Source organism: Saccoglossus kowalevskii, chromosome 5 (assembly GCF_978046115.1).
Source record: "Saccoglossus kowalevskii chromosome 5, keSacKowa6.1, whole genome shotgun sequence".
In the NCBI taxonomy this organism is placed as follows: domain Eukaryota; kingdom Metazoa; phylum Hemichordata; class Enteropneusta; family Harrimaniidae; genus Saccoglossus; species Saccoglossus kowalevskii.
Window position 1 is genome coordinate 6,106,962 of NC_140645.1, and position 22,380 is coordinate 6,129,341.

Here is a 22,380-nt window from a genome sequence, read left to right on the forward strand (position 1 = left end):
TTGTTTTTTATGTTCCATCCTTCAAACAGCTTAGTTGCAGCACAAGCATAGAACATTTATTGCTAGTGCTACAGAAACATCATGTACTCGTACATTTGATTTGTAACAATTTAGATACATAACATTATTTATATTACAGTGTTTTGTTATGCAACTGGGACCCAACTGTATGCAATTGTGAAATCTATTTAATTTCAAATATATCATAATGCCTTTCAAACTGTGAATTACTTTATAGCTGCGAGTCCTGCCTGGTCAGTAGAATGTTGTAATAAATACTTCATTCCAGTAAACTTCATGGAGCCAGGATCTATTCAGCAATTTGAATTCTAGGCCTAAAAAACATAATTTTTACCCAGTTATAAAAATGCATTTTTACTTTGTCTGATCATTATTAGATAAAGGGAAAGGTGAGGGTGAGAATGTCTGTTCCTTTCCCTATCTACAGTGTAAACCTTTTTCTTGTGGTTACAACAGTTGTTATTCTATCTTTTTTAAATCATTATTAATCATTTTGGGCTCAATATTGCTGAAGTGTGGTAAAACATTGGTTTATGATATCTAGTTTAATTTGCTTAAATTTCATACCAAACCATAATCAAGACTGAATAATAAGCAATGCTACTATAACTTCAAAAATTTAAGTTACTTTTGTGTGCACATGTACAGCTAGATGATTTTTAGTGACCTTGTTATTTTTGTTCAGAATTGTTATGACCTAAAAGTTGGCCAGTATTTTCATTTTTTTTTGTTTAAGATATGTTATTGTATTGTTTTAGAAATTTTATTCAAACTTTTGTGCTGCAATGAATATATCAAACCTGGCATCTAGTGCATCGTGACCTCATGACCACTCTTGATTTGATTCTGTTAAATGAATATCTAGATTCTCAAGGGGAAAGGTATTAACAGTTATTCATTGTTCAGTTATTTGTTTATATGTTGATAAATTTGTTTATATTTTTATTTATAATGTACATATTGTAGCTATTATCGCTATAGATACTCTGTAGTGTACATATTTGCACTTTTGATGAAGTTGGTTCACAGTCACTTGGGGGCTGAAAATCAATAAATACTAATTTTCAAAAAAAAATCATCCGCTATACATATATAAATAAACAAGTTGTGAAACACGGCACCTAGTAAATCGACACCCTGTCGGTTTCAAATGTCGATTTCTTACCTTAAAATGCGAAACAAAAATTTTAGAGGGGGTCAGGTGTTACGTTAATAACCATTGTTCATAATTGCTAACTTGGTTTTATTCAAAACTGCACAAATCCCGCGTTTTCTGATGATATCCGACGATTTCATGAACGAAAATGGCCAGCAGCCAGAATCAAGGGGGATTCGCACAGAGTGGGTAAATGAAGGAAATGCTCGCTTTTACGGCACGCCTGATTGGCTGAAAATGAGTATGCGCACTTGATTTACCCAGAACTCTGTGCGAATCCCCCTTGATTCTGGCTGCTGGCCATTTTCGATCATGAAATTGTCGGATATCAACAGAAAACGCGCGATTTGTGCAGTTTTGAATAAAACCTAGTTAGCGATTATGAACAATGGTTATTAACATAACACCTGACCCCCTCTGCACTTTTTGTTTCGCATTTTAAGGTAAGAAATCAACATTTGAAACCGACAGGGTGTCGATTTACTAGGTGCCGTGTTTCACAACTTGTTTATTTATATATGTATAGCGGATGATTTTTTTTTGAAAATTAGTATTTATTGATTTTCAGCCCCCAAGTGACTGTGAGTTGGTTGCATTTTCTACAATCTCTCACTCTATTCAGAAATACCATTGGTTATATTGAATACTTATCAAGGACTACAATTATCTACTACATTGTTCTATATATCTATCCCAGTAGCTTTCTTCAGTTTATAAATTTTGGTTTTCTTTGAGAGGCATTGCTTTGTGGGTACTATCTGTGCTAACTAACATCGTGCACTGCTAACCATTGCTTCCATTCCATAAACACTATAATGGTAGTCATGGTAACATGTAAAAAAGCAAATCTCTACAAAGATGAAGCAAAGCACGTAATGATTTAAACATGCTGCTACTTTTTGGTAGTGTCTACTACACAACAGTTTTTTTTGAACAGTTAAAATTTGTTTTCAGTTTAAACATTTGAAACAAAAGCGTTTATTAAACATCTTTTACTGCACTCATTTTTTAAACAATTTTGTTAGCTTAAATAACTATCTTTCACAAACATTTTTTTTAGAAATTAATTTTTTCAATTACATGTATTTGAATATTAATCTTTCTGGAATGTAAATGAAATCTTAATTTCAAACAATATTTTATTAAAATTGTTTTTTACATGTTGTCTGGAAATGTACAACCAGAAATGTATATTAAACATTTTTGAATTTTTGCCGAAAATGTAAATTTATTATTTAAAATGAAAGCAGTTTCAAGGACACAAGTTTGTGAGATAAATTAATACTAGAGTCATGTTTTTTTCAGAAACTGTTTTAAAACTGCCTGACAACTGTGTATACTCACAAATTTGCAGTAATTGATAGCTGCACTGGGGACATTTATAACTGTATGCTGTTGTAAAAGAATGTACATCTCCTGAAGCATTGTCATCCTTTGCAGCGTCTTTATGTTTACAAATGAAATATTGAGTTCTTCAAAACATTTTGTCAACAGGTACAGAAGGATATGATTTCTTGTCATTAGATTCAATATATTGTCACAGTGACTCACTGTTGTACATTTCTGATTACTATTTATACTGAATTATACTACTTGATATCAGTGCATAATTTGCTGGCATATACTTACTTAAAATAACACACTTTTTCTGAATTTAAAGTTGTAAATAATGTAGATGTAGACCACAGCATATTTTTTATACATTGCATTTATTTGGAATTGTTTTATATTTTATTTAATTTTGTACTAAATGTTGCATGTGTTTAACACAATGTTATGTACAACTATTGGATATATTAATAAGCAATGAATTGTAAATATTCCATTGTTTTTATAATAAATTATAATTACTGTAATTGTTGTGATTCCACTCATTTTAGTACACACCCTTACATGAATAGAAACTATGAGAACTGCTTTATGCCATTCTATTGTTTATATTGCCACAGCTAATTATTTACACTTATGCAAAATCAGGTCACGACTACCACTCTAACTTATACAATTATGGGTCTAGTCTGAATGATGAAACAAACCTTGCAGGCACAGATATCGAACCTTCAAGCAAATAATGTAACTTTTTTGCATAGATAAGCTCACAAAGAATCAGCAAAGAACACAGACATTTTTCCAGATATACCTTGCCCTGAACATGTCATTGAAGGGCAAAGCAAAAACTAAATAAATGTGGAGCCGGGACCCTCACAAATCGTAAAACCACCTTTAGATTTTTTTGACCTGTGAAATTGGCCATCATGTTTTCTAATATACAAAACATTAGTACAGCATATGCACTTGCATATTTGTCTATATTTAAACTTTTAGACGATATATAGATTGTTATAGTAACTGAGCGACTTTTAGAGAAAGTCTGAATCATATATTTTTACAATTTTTTTAGTCCCCGTTCGGACGCAGTCCGAAAACGGGGACTTATGTTTTGCCCTGTGTGCGTCCGTCCGTCCGTGCTTCCGTGCGTCCGTGATCACCTGTATCTCGAACATGCATGGACCGATTGAGTTCAAACTTCACTCATATATCACACATTATATGGGACATATGCACATGCATTTTTTTCATGATCCGATTAACGATAGCCGAATAGCGGCCATTTTAAGGCCGAAAATGCATCAAAATCGCACATTTTCACCATTCCGGACCCGGATCTCAGTTATGCATGGACGGATTTTGTTCAAATTTGGTACATACATTAAACATAATAGGACCTTGATGCACGTCATTTTTTTTTTTGGATCGGGTTCGAAATGGCCGACTGGCGGCCATTTTGTTTTAAAGAATTCAGTTCTGGATCCGTATCTGAGACATGCTTGGATTGATCGAGTTCAAACTTCACACACACAAGGTACATCATGTCACAAATATGTATGTGCATTTGTTTCATGATCTCATTAACGATAGCCAAATGGCGGCCGCTTTAAGGCCGAAAATGCATTGAAATCGCACATTTTCACCATTCCGGACCCGGATCTCAGTTATGCATGGACGGATTTCATTCAAATTTGGTACATACATTAAACATAATAGGACCTTGATGCACGTCATTTTTTTTTTCGGATCAAGTTCGAAATAGCCGACTGGCGGCCATTTTGTTTTAAAGAATTCAGTTCTGGATCCGTATCCGAGACATGTCTGGATTGATCAAGTTCAAACTTCACACACACAAGGTACATCATGTCACAAATATGTATGTGTATTTGTTTCATGATCTCATTAACGATAGCCAAATGGCGGCCGCTTTAAGGCCGAAACTGCATTGAAATCGCACATTTTCACCATTCCGGACCCGGATCTCAGTTATGCATGGACGGATTTCATTCAAACTTGGTACATACATTAAACATAATAGGACCTTGATGCACGTCATTTTTTTTTTCGGATCAAGTTCGAAATAGCCGACTGGCGGCCATTTTGTTTTAAAGAATTCAGTTCTGGATCCGTATCCGAGACATGCTTGGATTGATCGAGTTCAAACTTCACACACACAAGGTACATCATGTCACAAATATGTATGTGCATTTGTATCATGATCTCATTAACGATAGCCAAATGGCGGCCGCTTTAAGGCCGAAAATGCATTGAAATCGCACATTTTCACCATTCCGGACCCGTATCTCAGTTATGCATGGATGGATTTTGTTCAAATTTGATACATACATTAAACATAATAGGACCTTGATGCACGTCTTTTTTTTTTTCGGATCAAGTTCGAAATGGCCGACTGGCGGCCATTTTGTTAAAGAATTCAGTTCTGGATCCGTATCCAAGACATGTCTGGATTGATCAAGTTCAAACTTCACACACACATGGTACATCATGTCACAAATAGATATGTGCCTTTGTTTCATGATCTGCTTAACAATAGCGAAATGATGGCCATTTTAAGGCCGAAAATGCATCAAAATCACGTATTTTCACAATTCCAGAACCGGATCTCAGTCATGCATGGATGGATTTTGTTCAGATTTAGCACAATGTGTTGTACATATGCAGGTGCATTTCGGTCATGATCTGCTTTGAATGTATATGTCACTCAAATATGAACGGAACGGGGACGTGTCATTGACAATGACTTGTTTTTCCTGTTGTCACCTTATTTTATTCCAGCATTGCATAAATCATGTCCCAATGCCAACCAACATCAACAAATAAATCTGCCATAAACTGTTTTAGTTATTGCTACACCAGAATCCATTTACTGGTGGCATGTAAAACAATCTGATTATACATGACAGACTGAATGGTAAACCCAGCATACCACAACCATGGAACAACTCAGACATAGCAATAATCAATACATAAACACGTTTATATTTGTAAAGACTTTTATTTTGCTGTTGTTGCATGTAGGATATTGAGAACAGCAGTCCAGTGAAAACAGTTAGGATCCACATTACCGGTAGTTATCTGATAGACTAAAATAGCAGCAAATGATACACCATTGTAGTATACTGTAAAACATTGCAATTGTTGGCGTTTGAAATATTGTGTTCTAAAGTAGTTAGTTACTATTGAAGCTTATCAACAGATTCCCTAATTTTTTTTATTTGGCTTTAACGAAACACTGATAACAAAAATATGGTCACCAAACTACTACATCTCAAAATTCTGTTGGATTCATATGGTAAAAAAATCATGTACAGTTGTAAAATAGAATTTTTGCTTGTCCCCAAATTATTGAAAAAATTGACGAATACTATTTATTTTAAATAAAACTTTAGCATGAACTCCTATAGAATTTTATATCTTCAAATAAGGTACAATGGTGAGAGTATAACAAAATTTCTATGAATGTCAAATTCTGAACCTTTGTTGCTGCTTATTGTTGGAACACTCAAGTAAATGACACAAGTGTGTCTGTAATCTAATTTCATAACTTAATTACTATACAAATATTCTGAGGGTTTTTAGTAGAGACAAAATATAAATACATAATCCATCAATAAATGTAATTTGTAAGCTTACACATGTATATGTGGAGATGTGCTTCCAATACTGCATATATGGTATTCAAAATATATCACCACTATCAGAATTTAGATGTTCCCATGATGACAAGAATTTACACATTATCATATAATAGTGCAAACCTCCATTTTATAGTATATTCATTCTAACAAAAATCTCTCAAATTTGTTTAATTATCATGGTAGCGATTTATAACAATATTATTGTTTAAATAAACTAGGTCAAATTTATAACAATTGTGAAGCATATGGTGTATGTATTTGTGAGAATGACAGCGTATAGTCATAGTATTAAAGCAACACAAGAAAACAGATTAATGTTAACACATATTCCCATTCATCAAAAATGTTGTGTACTTAATTTTATTATCTTTTTATTATGAAAAATATTAAATATAAAACACATTGTAATTACCAACATTAATGTATTGGAGTGACTTGTTTCCTTTGAAGTTCATGTAATTAGAGTGAATACTCACAATACTCATTTCAGAAGATAAACTACTGAAAAAAGATTATAATTATTTGGTAATTAATTTTCTTTTCACTTAATTGACTCATAAATACATTTAAATTAAATCCAGTCAATATCCATGCAGCATAAATTATGATAAAATTAAATACAGTTAAATGTTTCTCCTTTAAAATGTAAAGTACAATTTACTACTTTTATCTGTTTGCTAACAATACTTCAGAGTCTGGACTGCTGTTTACAAAGAGATCAAATTAAGATTTAAGTAAAGCAGTGATGATTGCTTTGACATTCAGATTCTTGAGGTCACGATAGGTTTGACCTGTTCCTACAAATACTATAGGCTGACCAGTAGTGTATGTCATTGATATGGCAGCACCAACCTGTAACAAAACATAGTCAAAGTACAACTGTTTATTCATGTCATAAGATGAGGTTATTAACCAAAATGACAGAATTAAATCAGAGTACATGTGTACATCATATATCTTTCTTTATAGCAGTTGGGAAAAGTTTAGCTAAACTATTATTTCATTTTCATAATTTGCCATCAGGCACTGTCGGTGATATATTCAATATTTACATAATCAAATCTTTCAAACATGCACACTGATGCAAATTCTGAGAATTTTTTTTACTCGATCAGACCTGAAGGAAGACCAAAACAGCTCTCTTATGCTTTATACAATCTATAAAGACTGTAGATGTATTTTTGCACTTTAACCAATATCTACAGATAAATTTACGTAATTATTGGATTCTACATCCTAATTTACTTAATTATTCAATTCCACATCCTAATTTACTTAATTATTCAATTCCACATCCTAATTTACTTAATTATTCAATTCCACATCCTAATTTACTTAATTATTCAATTCTACATCCTAATTTACTTAATTATTCAATTCCACATCCTAATTTGCATAGTTATTGGATGCTGATAACGGAAATAATTGTATTCTAAAACTCCATAGCTCACAGTTGTGGATTTATACTGGTAATAATAAAACTTGTTTTGTGAAACCACAAGACAAGTAGTGCATCTATCACAAGCCATCACCAGTTTATTTACATGATAGTTGAATTCCTAATAAATGCTATGTACTCTGCAAGTATTTGGAGGCTTACCTTATCATCAATTGTATCAAATTTGGTCAACAGTATACCATCAATGAGGCGAGGATTCTCCATTTGTGAGTGGTCAGCCAAGGCCTGGTTGAATTTAACTAGCTGATCTACAGCTTCATTACCAACCAGAGCTTCACCAACAAACAGAACTAAATCAGGCTGATTGATTTTAATGAGCTGAAAGAAACAACATAATGAGTAACAGTGTGTAAAAAAAAAAAATTGGCATTGTTTTATTTGCATCAAAGTCCAAGCCCTGCATACAGTATGTGTGTAGGAATGTATTTTTTATATTATACAAACATTTCATAAGCTGCAATATATTACCAATTCAATATGTTAGTTACAAAACTGAAGTTGATATAGCAAAATAAAATGCTAAAATCTACTGGTACCTTGGGTATTACTGATAACCACAAGCATAGTAATCTCAACCCCAACTAATGAGATTGTCATACGCAGGATTTTCAAGCAACCAGAGCCCAAAACTCAGCTACTGTAAAACCATTAATTTTTCACTGACATTTAATTATACTATTTTGATGTTTTCACAAATATGTCAAAGAAATGGATTTTATTGTTATTTTACATGTTCACACAGATTTAATTTAGCGAATTTTACTGATCAGCCAAAATAGGTACTGTAAAAAACTTTATTTTAGCTAGAATTAATTTTTTAACTGATTTTTGACAAGTTATATGGTGAAAAAAGGTATATGCTGAACTTTATTTTCACTGAATCATTCCTTCAGCGAAAATAGTGCCAAATTAATTCCAAGTGAAAATAAACTACAGTAAATTAAAAGCCAGTGAATAATTAATGCATTTACAGTATTAATGTAAGTGAATGTGTTTTAATTACCTTAGACAGCGCTCTCATGAGTGGTTCATTATCTTGCATACGACCAGCCGTATCCACCAAAACCACATCAATATGACAGTCACGAGCTGCAATTAAACAATGAGTTTATCACTTGTTATCACATTTCACTGTAATGCTAATCAGGCACACTATCAAAGGTTCATTGGAACAAAGGAACTAAAAATCCATGATATGTAAATTACATTTTTAACACAGCATTTGACAAATTTGATTTATTTGTACACACATAAAAGCCAGATGATAAAGAAGACATAGTTAAGATGCAGATTCTTACCATAATTGATAGCTTCCATAGCAATACCAGCTGCATCTTTACCATAACCTTTTTCATATAACTGCACCATCTGTGCACCACTATGCGACTGTGGTGGATGCAATGCATTCAATTTACGTGTGTGTGTACGTAGCTGCTCCACAGCACCAGCACGGAAAGTATCACATGCAGCCACCAAGACACGGAATCCATTCTCAATTAACCAAAAACATATCTGTAAGGAGATGAGCAGTAAACCGTTGACATCAATACTAGCTGTGAATCATTTATTTGATGAGCAGAATTATTTACTGAGGAGACATATGCTGATTCATACTAGTACGAAATGATGATGACAGGAAATGCAGATATACTAGTATATGGCCGGATGCTGTAGTAATGAATGAAATGAATACAAACCATCGTCAGCCACGCATATTTATGTCTGCTGCAACCGCTATTTTCTTGCGAAGCTACACTGACGTGAACAAATAATTGTTTTTTGAATCTTTTTTGCCCTTCATGTTTGCGATGACTCGTAATAAATACCATAACAACAAATGGATATAATTTCAATATAGCAATTATTATTATCATTGTATAGTACTGTTTTCCATGTCTGGGCCAAATAACAGATCGATGAATGAAGGCAGGACTTTTACAGAAGCCATGTTGGTCCTAAGTGAGTCCCAAATAACGTGAAGACAACTGCTGTAATCCCTCTGCAAACACAAAGGATTAACAATTTCGGCACGTGCCGAGATCCTGTAACGTGAACGTAGTAAATGATTTAGAAAAGCAAGCAGAGCGGCTCAAACACATGCTAAGCTTGATTGATATCTGCTGCAAAATGTCTGAGAAAATGTTACTAACGTACAATACAGATAGACAAAGTTAGTAGTCCCCTTTTCAGACTGTATCTGAATGAGGACTAATAAGCCAAACTATTTTTGATCTCGCCATTAATGCAAGTATTCTTTGGGAGATTCACAAGAAAACTTATTATGTAGAAGATCACCTTACCTTAGCAAGGTTAGTGGACTTTCCCACTCCGTTAACACCACAGAATGTAATGACATAAGGACGACTGTGGTTCTTGGCATCTAAGACATCACGTAAGATATCAATACGTCTCTTGGGAGACAGAATCTGTATCAAAGATTCATTCAGACTTTGCTTCACAGCAGAAGTCACACCTGAAACATATGAACAAAGATTGAACAGTCAAACTATCTGTTTACCAAACAACACACATCATCTGTCTGATTAAGTTCCAAATTTCAGGGAAAACCTGATGAATTTTTCAAATGACATTTGTTGATGAGGGTATTCTGAATAGAATCATGAATTGGTCAACAAATTCAGTGGCAGTAGTTTCACTAAGTACTACAATAGGCAAATATATATCATGGTTACAGAACAACAAAATAAAAAGTTCATACTTACGGTCAAAAGTTCCAAGTACTTTTCCTTCCAATTTAGTTGCAACTGATTCACACAGCTTATCAGCTATATCAGAAGCTACATTCTTACCTGTTGACAAGATATAATTATATAAAGATTTATACTGATAGTAATAAAACTTAGAAAGATGAATACCTATATACTGTATCAAAATAGGCATGTTACAGTACACTTTTCCTTTACCAATTAACATAGTAGCCTTGCTAAGGGGGTAAACGCTGCATTTTTTAGTACAAATGTTCTAGTTGGCACACATGTTCCTTGGGGCAATTGAAAATTTTTCATCCAAAGAGACACTCTGTATCTATGCAAATAAGGCCTAATTTGCATAATTAAAAAATATTTATTCATGTCAAACAAATGTCTAGCTTGATATAAAATATTTATGGACCAAGCAGAAAAATATCATGCAAAATAAATCTTGTTTTTATGCAAATAACCCAGCTAATTTGCATAAATTCTGGCAATTAGTACATGCAAACTATTAATTTTCGAGGTTTTTATGCTCTGCTTTTTGTGGTACAAACTTCCTACTTGGCACACATGTTCTTTGGATCGAAAGGAAAAAATTCATCCAAAGAGACACACTGTCTCTATGTAAATAATACCTAATTAGCATATTATGCATATTAGAACCTCAAAATACAAAATTCACCAATGAAAAAAAAACAAAGACACAAAAAAATGGTCTTACTTTGAATGATGTCCAATTAGGCAGTAGGGGGATATCTGAACTAAATTTTACTCAGTATTTAATAACCCCCAAGTTGCATATAATGTACAAGCTATGCCTAAATTATGCAAATTGCTATGTGAACGTGAGAATGAACAAGCAGCCTGTCGGCTGAGATACGAGGAGCGTTCAATAAGTAATATCCCTGACTCACTTCCAGTTGTCTGATCTAAATTTTGCATGTTAATGATTTACATCTCTATGTTGCAAAAAACAGCTCTGAACTAATTGTAGTTTATGATTTACAGGTGTTTGAACTGAGTCAGGTGTGTAATATGGGGCCAGTGGTTCGTTTTTTGTATTTGAAAAGACGCACACCAAAGAAGACTTTTGATGAAATGAAAGAAACTTATGGTGGTGATGCCCCATCATATGACCTTGTAAAACGCTGGCACTGTGAATTCAAACATGACCGGAAGTCTGTGGAAACAGCTGCCAGACCTGGTTGTCCCTCTTCTGCCATTGATGAGGCATCTGTCCGTCAAGTTAAGGCAGCCATTATGAAAGATCGACACATTACTGTTCACCAAATAGCCCAAGAGGTCAAGATTAGTACAGGGTCTGTGGAAACTATCATTCATGACCATTTGCATTATGCATAAGGTGTCTGCTAGATGGATTCCTAGATTGCTCACACCTTTCCAGAAGCAAGAAGTGCTCGAGGATGAATTTGGAGATGTGCCAAGAAGATGAGTCAAATTTTTTCAAAAGACTGATTACACAGAATAAAACTTTGGTCCATCACTATGATCCAGAAACCAAAGCCCAGTCAATGCAGTGGAAGCACTTGGACTCACCACCTACAAAGAAGGCAAGGGTGCAGTCCTCCGCTGGCAAGGTCATGCTCACAGGCTTCTTGGACCAGCATTGACAGATTTCCTGGCAAAGGGTACCACAATTACAGGAGCCTATTACGCTTCACTTTTGATGAAATTAAGAGAAGCTATTGAAATTAAGAGGCAGGGCAAGATCAGCAAAGGCATCCTCCTCCTGCAGAACAATGCTCCAGTTCATAAGTCGCATGTCGCCAGATCAGAAGCGCGGGCATGTGGCTATGAAATCCTCCCCATCCCCTTACTCTCATGACTTTGCACCCTCTGAACTTTCATCTCTTCCCAGCCATGAAGTTGTTTTTGAGTTACGACGTGGTTGTAGGACCAACCTGGGGTGTCCAGAGCTGCATCAAATGATGGGAAAAATGCATAGCTCTGGGTGGTTCCTATGTAGAGAAAAACTAATAACTGTGCCAAGTGTCATTATTCTCTTGCTATGGAAAATGGGTCAGGGGCATTACTTATTGAACGCCCCTCGTATTTATGTAATATAAAAGCAATCAGACTTGCGTTTTTTTTTAAAGAAGTCGAAAATATCACTTTTTACCAAAAATTACAAAAAATATTCATCAAAATTAGAGAATTGAAGAAATCAGCATGAAATGAACAAATCTAAGAGAGGCCCACCCAAGGTACATATACGCCAAGTATCAAATCATTTAGGCTTGTAGTTTTCAAGAAGTCGAAAAAGTAAAACATTGACATGGACAATCACTAAGATGATGAGCTCTGTTTTAAAGAGAAAACTATCTTTATTTCAATAAGTCTTCAAATATACTATCTCAAACATTGATAAATAATTTCTAGAGGAATTAATACACAACTACATAAATATTGAAACTTGTATACTTTGTATTGTGATCTCAGTGAGTATGGTGAGTTGCCTTGCTTTGTAGTAGTAGAGGATTTGTTAGCTGGCAATGATGATGGTGTGGACACTAATGACGACAAATAAAGTAGTATGGCACAAAAATTGCAGGAGCGCAGTATAATCAACAGAAGGTGGATTGGGCCAAAAGAAAAGCAGAAGTTAGCGTACAATGTCAAACCCAATTAAGACTAGGTGGCTGAATTCTTGACGGGAAAATGTGCCATGACCATCAAACGTGAAAAAAGATTATCTCAATACCAAATGTTTCTTCTGTGAGAAAGCCGAGAATGTGACTGACTTAAGAAAGGCATTGACACTTGATCTTAATGAAAAAGTCCATGATGCGGCAAGGAGGACTCGTAATGCGCATCTCCAAGCTTAACCCTTTTCCGGTCAAGTCGGTGAAAAACCACCGTCATTATGGGTATGCTAGAATTTCCCACTCCAGCTAGCTAACTGGTTAAGTCGTTGAAAAACGGCCTGTTATTTAGGTTGCTCAGACGGTCAAGCGTTTATAATACGTTGTACGGAACCTGATATTTTACACTTGCGAAATTATGGAGGGAGAGAATTTGTTTTCGATTACGCCAAGTCAAATAAATTAACCAAGTAATAAAGAATGTAATTCTATACTCTTGTCTGCTCATTTCACTATTTTACCGTCACAACGCAACGTTTGCGACGACGTAAAAAAAACGCCTTGACCACATTGCAAACTGCAGCATTACAACCGTATTTGAACGACACGATTCACGGTTATAACGGTAGTAACGTATTTTGAGCAGCTTGGCAAATAGTCCCGGCACTTAGAATGAATAGCATAACGGATTCCAACAGCTGAGCTTGGAATGTCGGCAATCACCAACGTAAAATGACCGGGACAGCTGGTGGGAAATATTAAAGTCCACGTGATTTCAGCGTCTGAGCTAGCATATGCAATTTTATGTGTATGCAAATTGTAACCAATCTGTGTTCGAAAAAATAACATATTTACTTACATAACAATAAATATTCAAATTGTGGGGAGATGCAGTCTTGTGGACATCTGGTCGTTCAGTATAAATATGGCCGAAGAAAGTGAGATAAAGCCCAGACTCGCTGTGTGCCTCCTTTCCGACACATACGTTAATATGCCGTCCTATACAGATAGAAAGTGTTTTATGAAGGCAAGAAGGAAACTGAAGAAAACGCGTCAATCGTGCAGTGGCACGGGGAGTGATAAGTTTGACATTGACACGACAGATTTTTCACCAGCAAAGCATGGAAAAAGAAAGAAATCCAAAGCAAAGGAAATATTTGACGTCGGTGAGTTACCAGCCGAGCGTACCACGGACACCAGTGATAATAGTCCACTCAAGAAAAGGCGTAAAAAGAATAAGAACAAACGCAAGTCGGAGACTGTCTCCTCTGTCAATGAACATGCGATTACAAAAGAAAACCGTTTGAAGGACTGCAGGGGCAAACCAGGAGGCAAACGTAAATCGAAGACGAACCGTAAAGTGGTTGAATCGCCAGCTGCCGACAAAGCAGATGCCGAAGAAACGGAAGTTGGTCACGCTGAAATACAACGTGCCGTCGAAGATGTGATACAATTTTTGCAAGACAGTGTTTGCGATTCGGAACCGTCGACATCCGCCACAACTGCCAACGCAGAAAAGCAGGGGCCTGAACATATCGACCCAGCGAGTACGCAACAAAACGTCGATGTCACCAAAGAAATGGTACAAGAAAATGTATGCGGTACAGAACAATCAACACTTGCGAGTTTCCCCGAAAAATCAATTATTAAAATTGTGTTGTGTATGCACACGCATCGCCAATGGACACGCGTGATGATGAACTTGTATTGGACGAAAAAACGGGTGAGCTACGACACAAAATACCAGATGATTTCATAGTTGCAACTGACGACGATACAGATTCAGAAATCGATGAAGATCGTGCTGAGAATGACGATTTTTTAGAGCAACGTTACCCACCTGTACTCGATAGCGACATTGAAATTGAATCCGACACAGAAATTGGTGCTACATTTGATTATGTTGCCTCCGGCACTGGTGAATGGAGAATGGCCACGGAGGAAGACGGCGATATATTTACTATTCCAGTTTTTGAACCCGAACCTGGACCAACTTTCGAACTGCCTTCATATGCTCGTGAGGTGGAATATTTCTACAAATTAATCCCACCAGAACTGATAGAACTGGCTTCTACCGAGACTAATAAATACGCCAAATATCATCAAAAATGCATTGCAAAAAAATTAAATGCCCACTGGCGTAATACAAATTTCATTGAAATGCAAGCATTCTTTGGTGTGATGATATGTATGGATGTTAATCACAAATCAGCAATCGACGATTATTGGTCGAGTGACCCCGTTCTGCAGAACATGGGAATTGCATCAGTAATGACTCGGGCCAGATTTCAAATGCTAATGCGTTATTTTCATTTAGCTGATCCAGTAAATGACCCACGGCGGGATCCTGACATTGAACGTCGTCGTCAACGATCAGAGGCCGACCCGTTGTATAAAATCAACCCGTGGCTGAAACCCGTACTCGAAAATTATCTGCGATACTACCAGATGGGACAGGAAATTTCGATTGATGAGGTTATGATTAGGGTTAAGGGACGGTCCAAGTTTAAGCAGAGATTGCCCCACAAACCCGACCGTGATGGCTTCAAAATATGGCAGGTGTGCGACTCGACAACGTCTTACATTGCAAACTTTGAACCATATTTGGGGGTGAAATATAAAACTACAATTGAGGGGAGAAAGAAAGAAACTGGGACAATCAAGAAGACAACACACCGGTTGCTATAGCCCTTCACAGAAAAAAACCATATTCTTTTCTGTGATTCGCTTTTTACGTCAGTTAACACAGCCCTTGAATTACAAGACAAGAAAGTGTACATGGTCGGTAGTTTTAGCAGACGAAATCGGAAAACCATGCCGCCGCAATTAATTCCTGAAGGGAAAAGCAAGAAGCTGAAATTGAAAATTGGTGAAATGACAGCAGCAACTAGACCGGACGACACTATCAATATTACTGCATACCAGGATGACAGCGCGCAAATATTGATTTTAAATACAGTCTATCCCCCACTGGCTACGTCGCCAGAAGCAGTAGATGACGAGAGACACGTGCCTGTATCGTTACAATGTTACAGACATCACATGGGTGGCGTGGATCGTTCTAAACAAAGGCGAAAATACTATCACACGGGCAGAAAAAACAATCGTTGGTGGATCTACATGGCCTGTTACCTCATAGATGTTGCATTGGTCAATGCTTATGAATGTTTCAAGGCATTGAATCGCACGACTAAAGTAACGCACAAATTCTTCAATATCCGCACAGGTAAACAACTGATTGGTGGACACTCGAGTAGAATTCAAAAATCCATAAGAGAAGTTGGCTCTCTTCCAAGTAACACGTCATTTATTCGTAGTGAAAACATGGATTCGCACGAAATATGCAGACTATCCGGGCGTCAAAAATCGTGTAAGCAGTGCAGCAAGGACGGGAGAAAAACTGCGAGTGGCCGATTATCAGAAACATCAAAAGGATGCCCAATTTGTAAAGTTCACCTTCACGCGGGCGAATGTTTCGCTGCTTTTCATCACAACATGGCACTGAGGGGAAAACGCACCGTGGGAACACAAACACGAAGTACAGAAGAGCAGCCCTCAACATCAGGCAGACGCATGGGAGCAGCCCGCCGGGGTGGACAACTAAGAAAGGCGTACAACAAATAAATTTGGGACTTATTACAGCGTCACGAACTGTACAATAGTTTGAGTTGGTGAAAATACGTTATCGTTAATTTAGTTTCATGCTCAGTCGGTATTTATACGTTTTAATGTCAGGATAGTTCATCTGGTCTAGTCGGTGGAAATACGTTTCTGCGTGAGTATATATACACGCCAAGTCCCTGCAGTTACGTTCTCGCTAGTTCGTTTTATTTCAAGTCGTTAAATATACGTTGAAATATTTAGTTGGTTAATGTGGTCATGTCGGTGAATATACGTTGCCGTGTGAAGGTAACCCCGATCAAGTTGTTGCAGTTACGTTCTCGTTCGTTTCAGTCTCAGTTTGAGTCGTTAAATATACGTTGTAAGTGTGGACTTACTCATACGGTCAAGTCGGTTAATATACGTTAGAGCTTGAATATAACATCAGTTAAGTCACGGAAAGTACGTTGTAATATGTTACACATGTAGTTCAAGTAGTTGAATATACGTTGCAATTTGAAATGTACGCTAACGGGTCGAGTACGTCAAACACGTTTTCCCCCGTACATGTCCCAAATATCCCCATACTCGCGCGTTTTTTTCTTCTTACTTCGAACTTGCATTCATGTAGTGACCTTGTACTTGCTTGTAATGTGTTTTCAATTAAGCAATATTTATTTCAATGTTTAACACGTGTTTATTGAGACTGTACAAAGGGCAAAACATCGTTACTTAACGACAGTAAAAAATGTGTATTGAAATAAAACGGTGATTTTTTTTTATACGAGAAATTGTTGTCCATGGTGGTAATGAAGTGTGTATGCAAACAGATTGCAAAAAATGTGAAAACTGTGGTCGATACAGTCTGTTAACTATGGCCTATTTTTGCAAAAATGTATGGCAGGATAGCATGCACAGATGCTGGCTACTGGAGTGCATTGAATCATGACCGTTTTTCAACGACTTAACCTGATAGCGTGAAACTCCCCTGACCGGAAAAGGGTTAACTGTCAATAGGTGACATGATTGCTTTGGATGCAGTTTATCACCTGATGGGCCTTACTAGCCTGTACAGAAAGGTAAATGCAGTGGACCAATCATCTAGTCATTCCTATACAGCCAAAGTAATGAAGGTCCAAGCTTTTCAGGAACTCATAAAGTACATCAAAGATCATTGCACAACTGGCTAGGTTTTCAACATGGCTCATTTGAAAGCACTATATGATAAGCGCCCTGCATTTCATGGTTACCCTCAGAGTCAATGCCATACAACATGACTACGAAATGATATTACCAGTCGTATTTCTGATATCTTGGCGATTCAAAAGTCATCTGGTAGCTGGGTTTGGTATTTGATGAGGACCTCAGTCAAGCGCTTCAGGAGATGAAGGACATGAGAACAGACATGAAAATATTGGCACAGGCAGTGAAGAACCTACGCTGAGATATGTTGGAAAAAGGCAGCCGTTCTGGTTCTTTCAACATAAACCCGGAAGCGGATTCTGTTGTGCCTTTGTTGAGATCTTTTTTGCATATGTTGTTAGATGGTCCTGGTATTGCTGTTGGCACACCTCCTGCTTATTCAGAGAAGATGGTATCGTCATTGGCTCAAATGATCGTGTATAACTCTGTAGGCAAAATGTCATCGAATCCACAGAGTGTGCCACGCCATCCACGTGAACAGGAAAATCTATTAACCATCATGCTAGCCATGAAGGCGCACATGGAAACAGGTAAGGAGAGTCTTGTGGATACACTTGCAGGGCAGCGCATGTGTGTGTGTCATATCAGCTGAGCACATGCATTACCCATTGGGAACATGAAGGTCTTGTTCTACCTTGTCAAGCCATCAAAAGAGTCTTCACGACTGGAGGGGTTGAGCATTGATTACAATCCATCATCTACAACTGCATCTCTCAGTCTGTCTTGCAAGGGACGGGCATCAGCAACATGCAGCACTTCTCAACATATCAGGTACATACAGAGCAGAAGATGGTCTTAAATGCTGCACAAATGGGTCAAACGACCGTGAAACCACTCCCAATGTCTTACACAACAATGGAAGATGTCTCTCTGCTTATGGATGAAATCTCGCATTTTCCAGTTCTTTGTACATCATAATCTTTAGAGCATGTGCTTTGGGTGGCTGCAAAATGTAAATGATCACTTGCAACTGACAATGAATGAGGTAAAATAGGTAAGAGGTATTCTTGGTCAGCATGGCAGTCTCTACCAGATTTCATCCTCCTGCTCCAATTACTGTCTTCTTCCAACCCAACAGTTGAGATGATTGAGCAGCACAATCCCGTCTTCCACAATCAGCTCTACGGTGTGAAGGACGAGGATATAATGACAGTGGATGCTGCACTCTTGCATTATCTACCTATCTATTTATTAAACTAATTGAGATTAATTTCTGGATCACACTCAGGTGGATTGTTGAGTATACCAGATATCAGATCATACTTTTGCATTCTCTAATATTATTTTTCTAGAGTGGTCATGTATGGGGAAATTCTCTAAAGAAGAATTTCCATCCAGAACCTCCAACCAATTGGGGCTGGAAGCAAGAGACTGAAGAAGCCGCCCCTGTACCAGTTTACACTACAATACCAATCATTTCAAGAAAGTTGACCCAGCTGTACATGTTTTGTGAATAGCCAGTCCTGCACGAGTACAAAGAACTTACTTAAGTATAAGGCAGAAGCAAATGCGCCAAAAATGGTCCTCTCTGTGAAACAGACATTCATAAGTGTTCCACCTAAGGTTTCCTATGACATTGTGATACACGCATTCCAATTTTGTTATAGAATAAACAATAAATATGTATAATGATATCATGTATCTTGATTTTGTATTTCAAACTCGAGGGCCTGTACAACTTCAAGAATCAGGAATAATTGTTTTTCACTAGAATCTATCCTAACTCGCGCTTATGGGAGAAAGTAATCAACAGTTATGAAAACTTCCATAAATCCTTGATGTGTACACACACACACACACACACATACATACATACATACAGGTCCTACCGTTGTTGTAACGCCACACATTGAATTAGCGTTAAAAAGCGTTCCTATATAGGGTTGCGTTTTAATTGGAATTTAAACTCAATTACAATGCAATACAATGTAGAATTGCAGTTTAAATAAATAAAAGATATTCCGTGACTGAACATAGAGATGTTTGCAAAGCTTGGGTTTAGTAACGGGGAAGGTATGGTACAATTATATTAATATAAATTGTACCATACTTTCCCCTATAATATTCGATTAAATATTAATATAAATTATGAAACCTTGTGAGTCCCCATTGTGAGGCTTCACTAGTTATCAGAACTAATTTGCATAATTTATGCTAATTAAAATGTAGTTTGAAAGAAGAAATGGTGTTTTGCATTAAAGAGCCCTTAATCACTCATTTCTCGATAAAATCAATATTGATTTTAATATTTTGAGATTATCCAATTTGAATTGTTCTAATTTGCATAATTTATGCATTATTCATACCATTTATGAATATTTATGAATAGCTTATGTATAGTTTATTTTTGGTCAAACTTTATAACCACTTCATATCTGGAAAATTTGTTATTTAAAATTTGGTACTTTTGCTTATTGGGGAATTTGGTATATTTAGTTTTTAATATGCATAATATGCTAATTAGGTGTTATTTACATAGAGACATGTGTTTCTTTGAATGAATATTGTTCTGTGGATCCAAAGAACGTGCTTACCAAAAACGTTTCATGTACTAATTAGCATAATTTATTCAAGTAGGGTGGTTATTTGCACAAATACTTGATTTATTTTGCATAATACTTTTCTACTTGCTCCATGGAAAGTATATACCAACATAGACATTTGTTTTAGATGAATATATATTTTTTAATATTATTTTGGGAATTTTCTAATTAATTTGCATAAATTATGGAAATTATGCCTTATTTGAATAGATACAGAGTGTCTCTTTGGATGAACATTTTTCAATTGTCCCAAGGAACATCTGTGCCAAGTGAGACATTTGTACTAAAAAATGCAGCGATCACCCCTTTTTTAGGGGAGCTACAGTGCTTTGCAGTGGGACATACAGCATGAAGATTAGGGAAGGTACTTTTCTTTGGCATTGGACATGCAGCACATAGCTTAGAAGAGCTACTGTGCTTTGCAGTGGGACATACAGCATGAAGATTAGGGAAGGTACTTTTCTTTGGCATTGGACATGCAGCACATAGCTTAGAAGAGCTACTGTGCTTTGCAGTGGGACATTCAGCATGAAGATTAGGGAAGGTACTTTTCTTTGGCATTGGACATGCAGCACATAGCTTAGAAGAGCTACTGTGCTTTGCAGTGGGACATACAGCATGAAGATTAGGGAAGGTACTTTTCTTTGGCATTGGACATGCAGCACATAGCTTAGAAGAGCTACTGTGCTTTGCAGTGGGACATACAGCATGAAGATTAGGGAAGGTACTTTTCTTTGGCATTGGACATGCAGCACATAGCTTAGAAGAGCCACTGTGCTTTGCAGTGGGACATACAGCATGAAGATTAGGGAAGGTACTTTTCTTTGGCATTGGACATGCAGCACATAGCTTAGAAGAGCTCCTGTGCTTTGCAATGGGACATACAGCATGAAGATTAGGGAAGGTACTTTTCTTTGGCATTGGACATGCAGCACATAGCTTAGGGGAGCTACTGTGCTTTGCAGTGGGACATACGGCATGAAGATTAGGGAAGGTACTTTTCTTTGGCATTGGACATGCAGCACATAGCTTAGGGGAGCTACTGTGCTTTGCAGTGGGACATACAGCATGAAGATTAGGGAAGGTACTTTTCTTTGGCATTGGACATGCAGCACATAGATTAGGGGAGCTACTGTGCTTTGCAGTGGGACATACAGCATGAAGATTAGGGAAGGTACTTTTCTTTGGCATTGGACATGCAGCACATAGCTTAGGGGAGCTACTGTGCTTTGCAATGGGACATACAGCATGAAGATTAGGGAAGGTACTTTTCTTTGACATTGGACATGCAGCACATAGCTTAGAAGAGCCACTGTGCTTTGCAGTGGGACATACAGCATGAAGATTAGGGAAGGTACTTTTCTTTGGCATTGGACATGCAGCACATAGCTTAGAAGAGCTCCTGTGCTTTGCAATGGGACATACAGCATGAAGATTAGGGAAGGTACTTTTCTTTGGCATTGGACATGCAGCACATAGCTTAGGGGAGCTACTGTGCTTTGCAGTTGGACATACGGCATGAAGATTAGGGAAGGTACTTTTCTTTGGCATTGGACATGCAGCACATAGCTTAAGGGAGCTACTGTGCTTTGCAGTGCGACATACAGCATGAAGATTAGGGGAGGCACTTTTCTTTGGCATTGGACATGCAGCACATAGCTTAGAAGAGCTACTGTGCTTTGCAGTGGGACATACAGCATGAAGATTAGGGAAGGTACTTTTCTTTGGCATTGGACATGCAGCACATAGCTTAGAAGAGCTACAGTGCTTTGCAGTGGGACATACAGCATGAAGATTAGGGAAGGTACTTTTCTTTGGCATTGGACATGCAGCATATAGCTTAGGGGAGCTACAGTGCTTTGCAGTGGGACATACAGCATGAAGATTAGAGAAGGTACTTTTCTTTGGCATTGGACATGCAGCACATAGCTTAGGGGAGCTACAGTGCTTTGCAATGGAACATACAGCGTGAAGATTTGGGAAGGTACTTTTCTTTGGCATTGGACATGCAGCACATAGCTTAGGGGAGCTACAGTGCTTTGCAGTGGGACATACAGCATGAAGATTAGGGAAGGTACTTTTCTTTGGCATTG

General features: G+C 37.0%; 1 protein-coding gene across 1 annotated transcript in view; it reads right to left on the minus strand.

The window, feature by feature from the left end:
• Window positions 1-5,502: 5,502 nt before the first annotated feature.
• LOC100374434 (signal recognition particle receptor subunit alpha-like) overlaps window positions 5,503-22,380 on the minus strand; it is a 37,458-nt gene continuing 20,580 nt past the window's right edge. Inside the window, exons 9-14 of the mRNA XM_085499079.1 lie at window positions 10,348-10,434; window positions 9,925-10,097; window positions 8,923-9,136; window positions 8,628-8,713; window positions 7,766-7,942; window positions 5,503-7,017 (exon numbers count right to left, since the gene is read on the minus strand). Of these exons, the coding sequence (XP_085355205.1) occupies window positions 6,889-7,017; window positions 7,766-7,942; window positions 8,628-8,713; window positions 8,923-9,136; window positions 9,925-10,097; window positions 10,348-10,434 (866 nt within the window). The 3' untranslated portion in view covers window positions 5,503-6,888. The remainder of the gene's footprint in view (window positions 7,018-7,765; window positions 7,943-8,627; window positions 8,714-8,922; window positions 9,137-9,924; window positions 10,098-10,347; window positions 10,435-22,380) is intronic.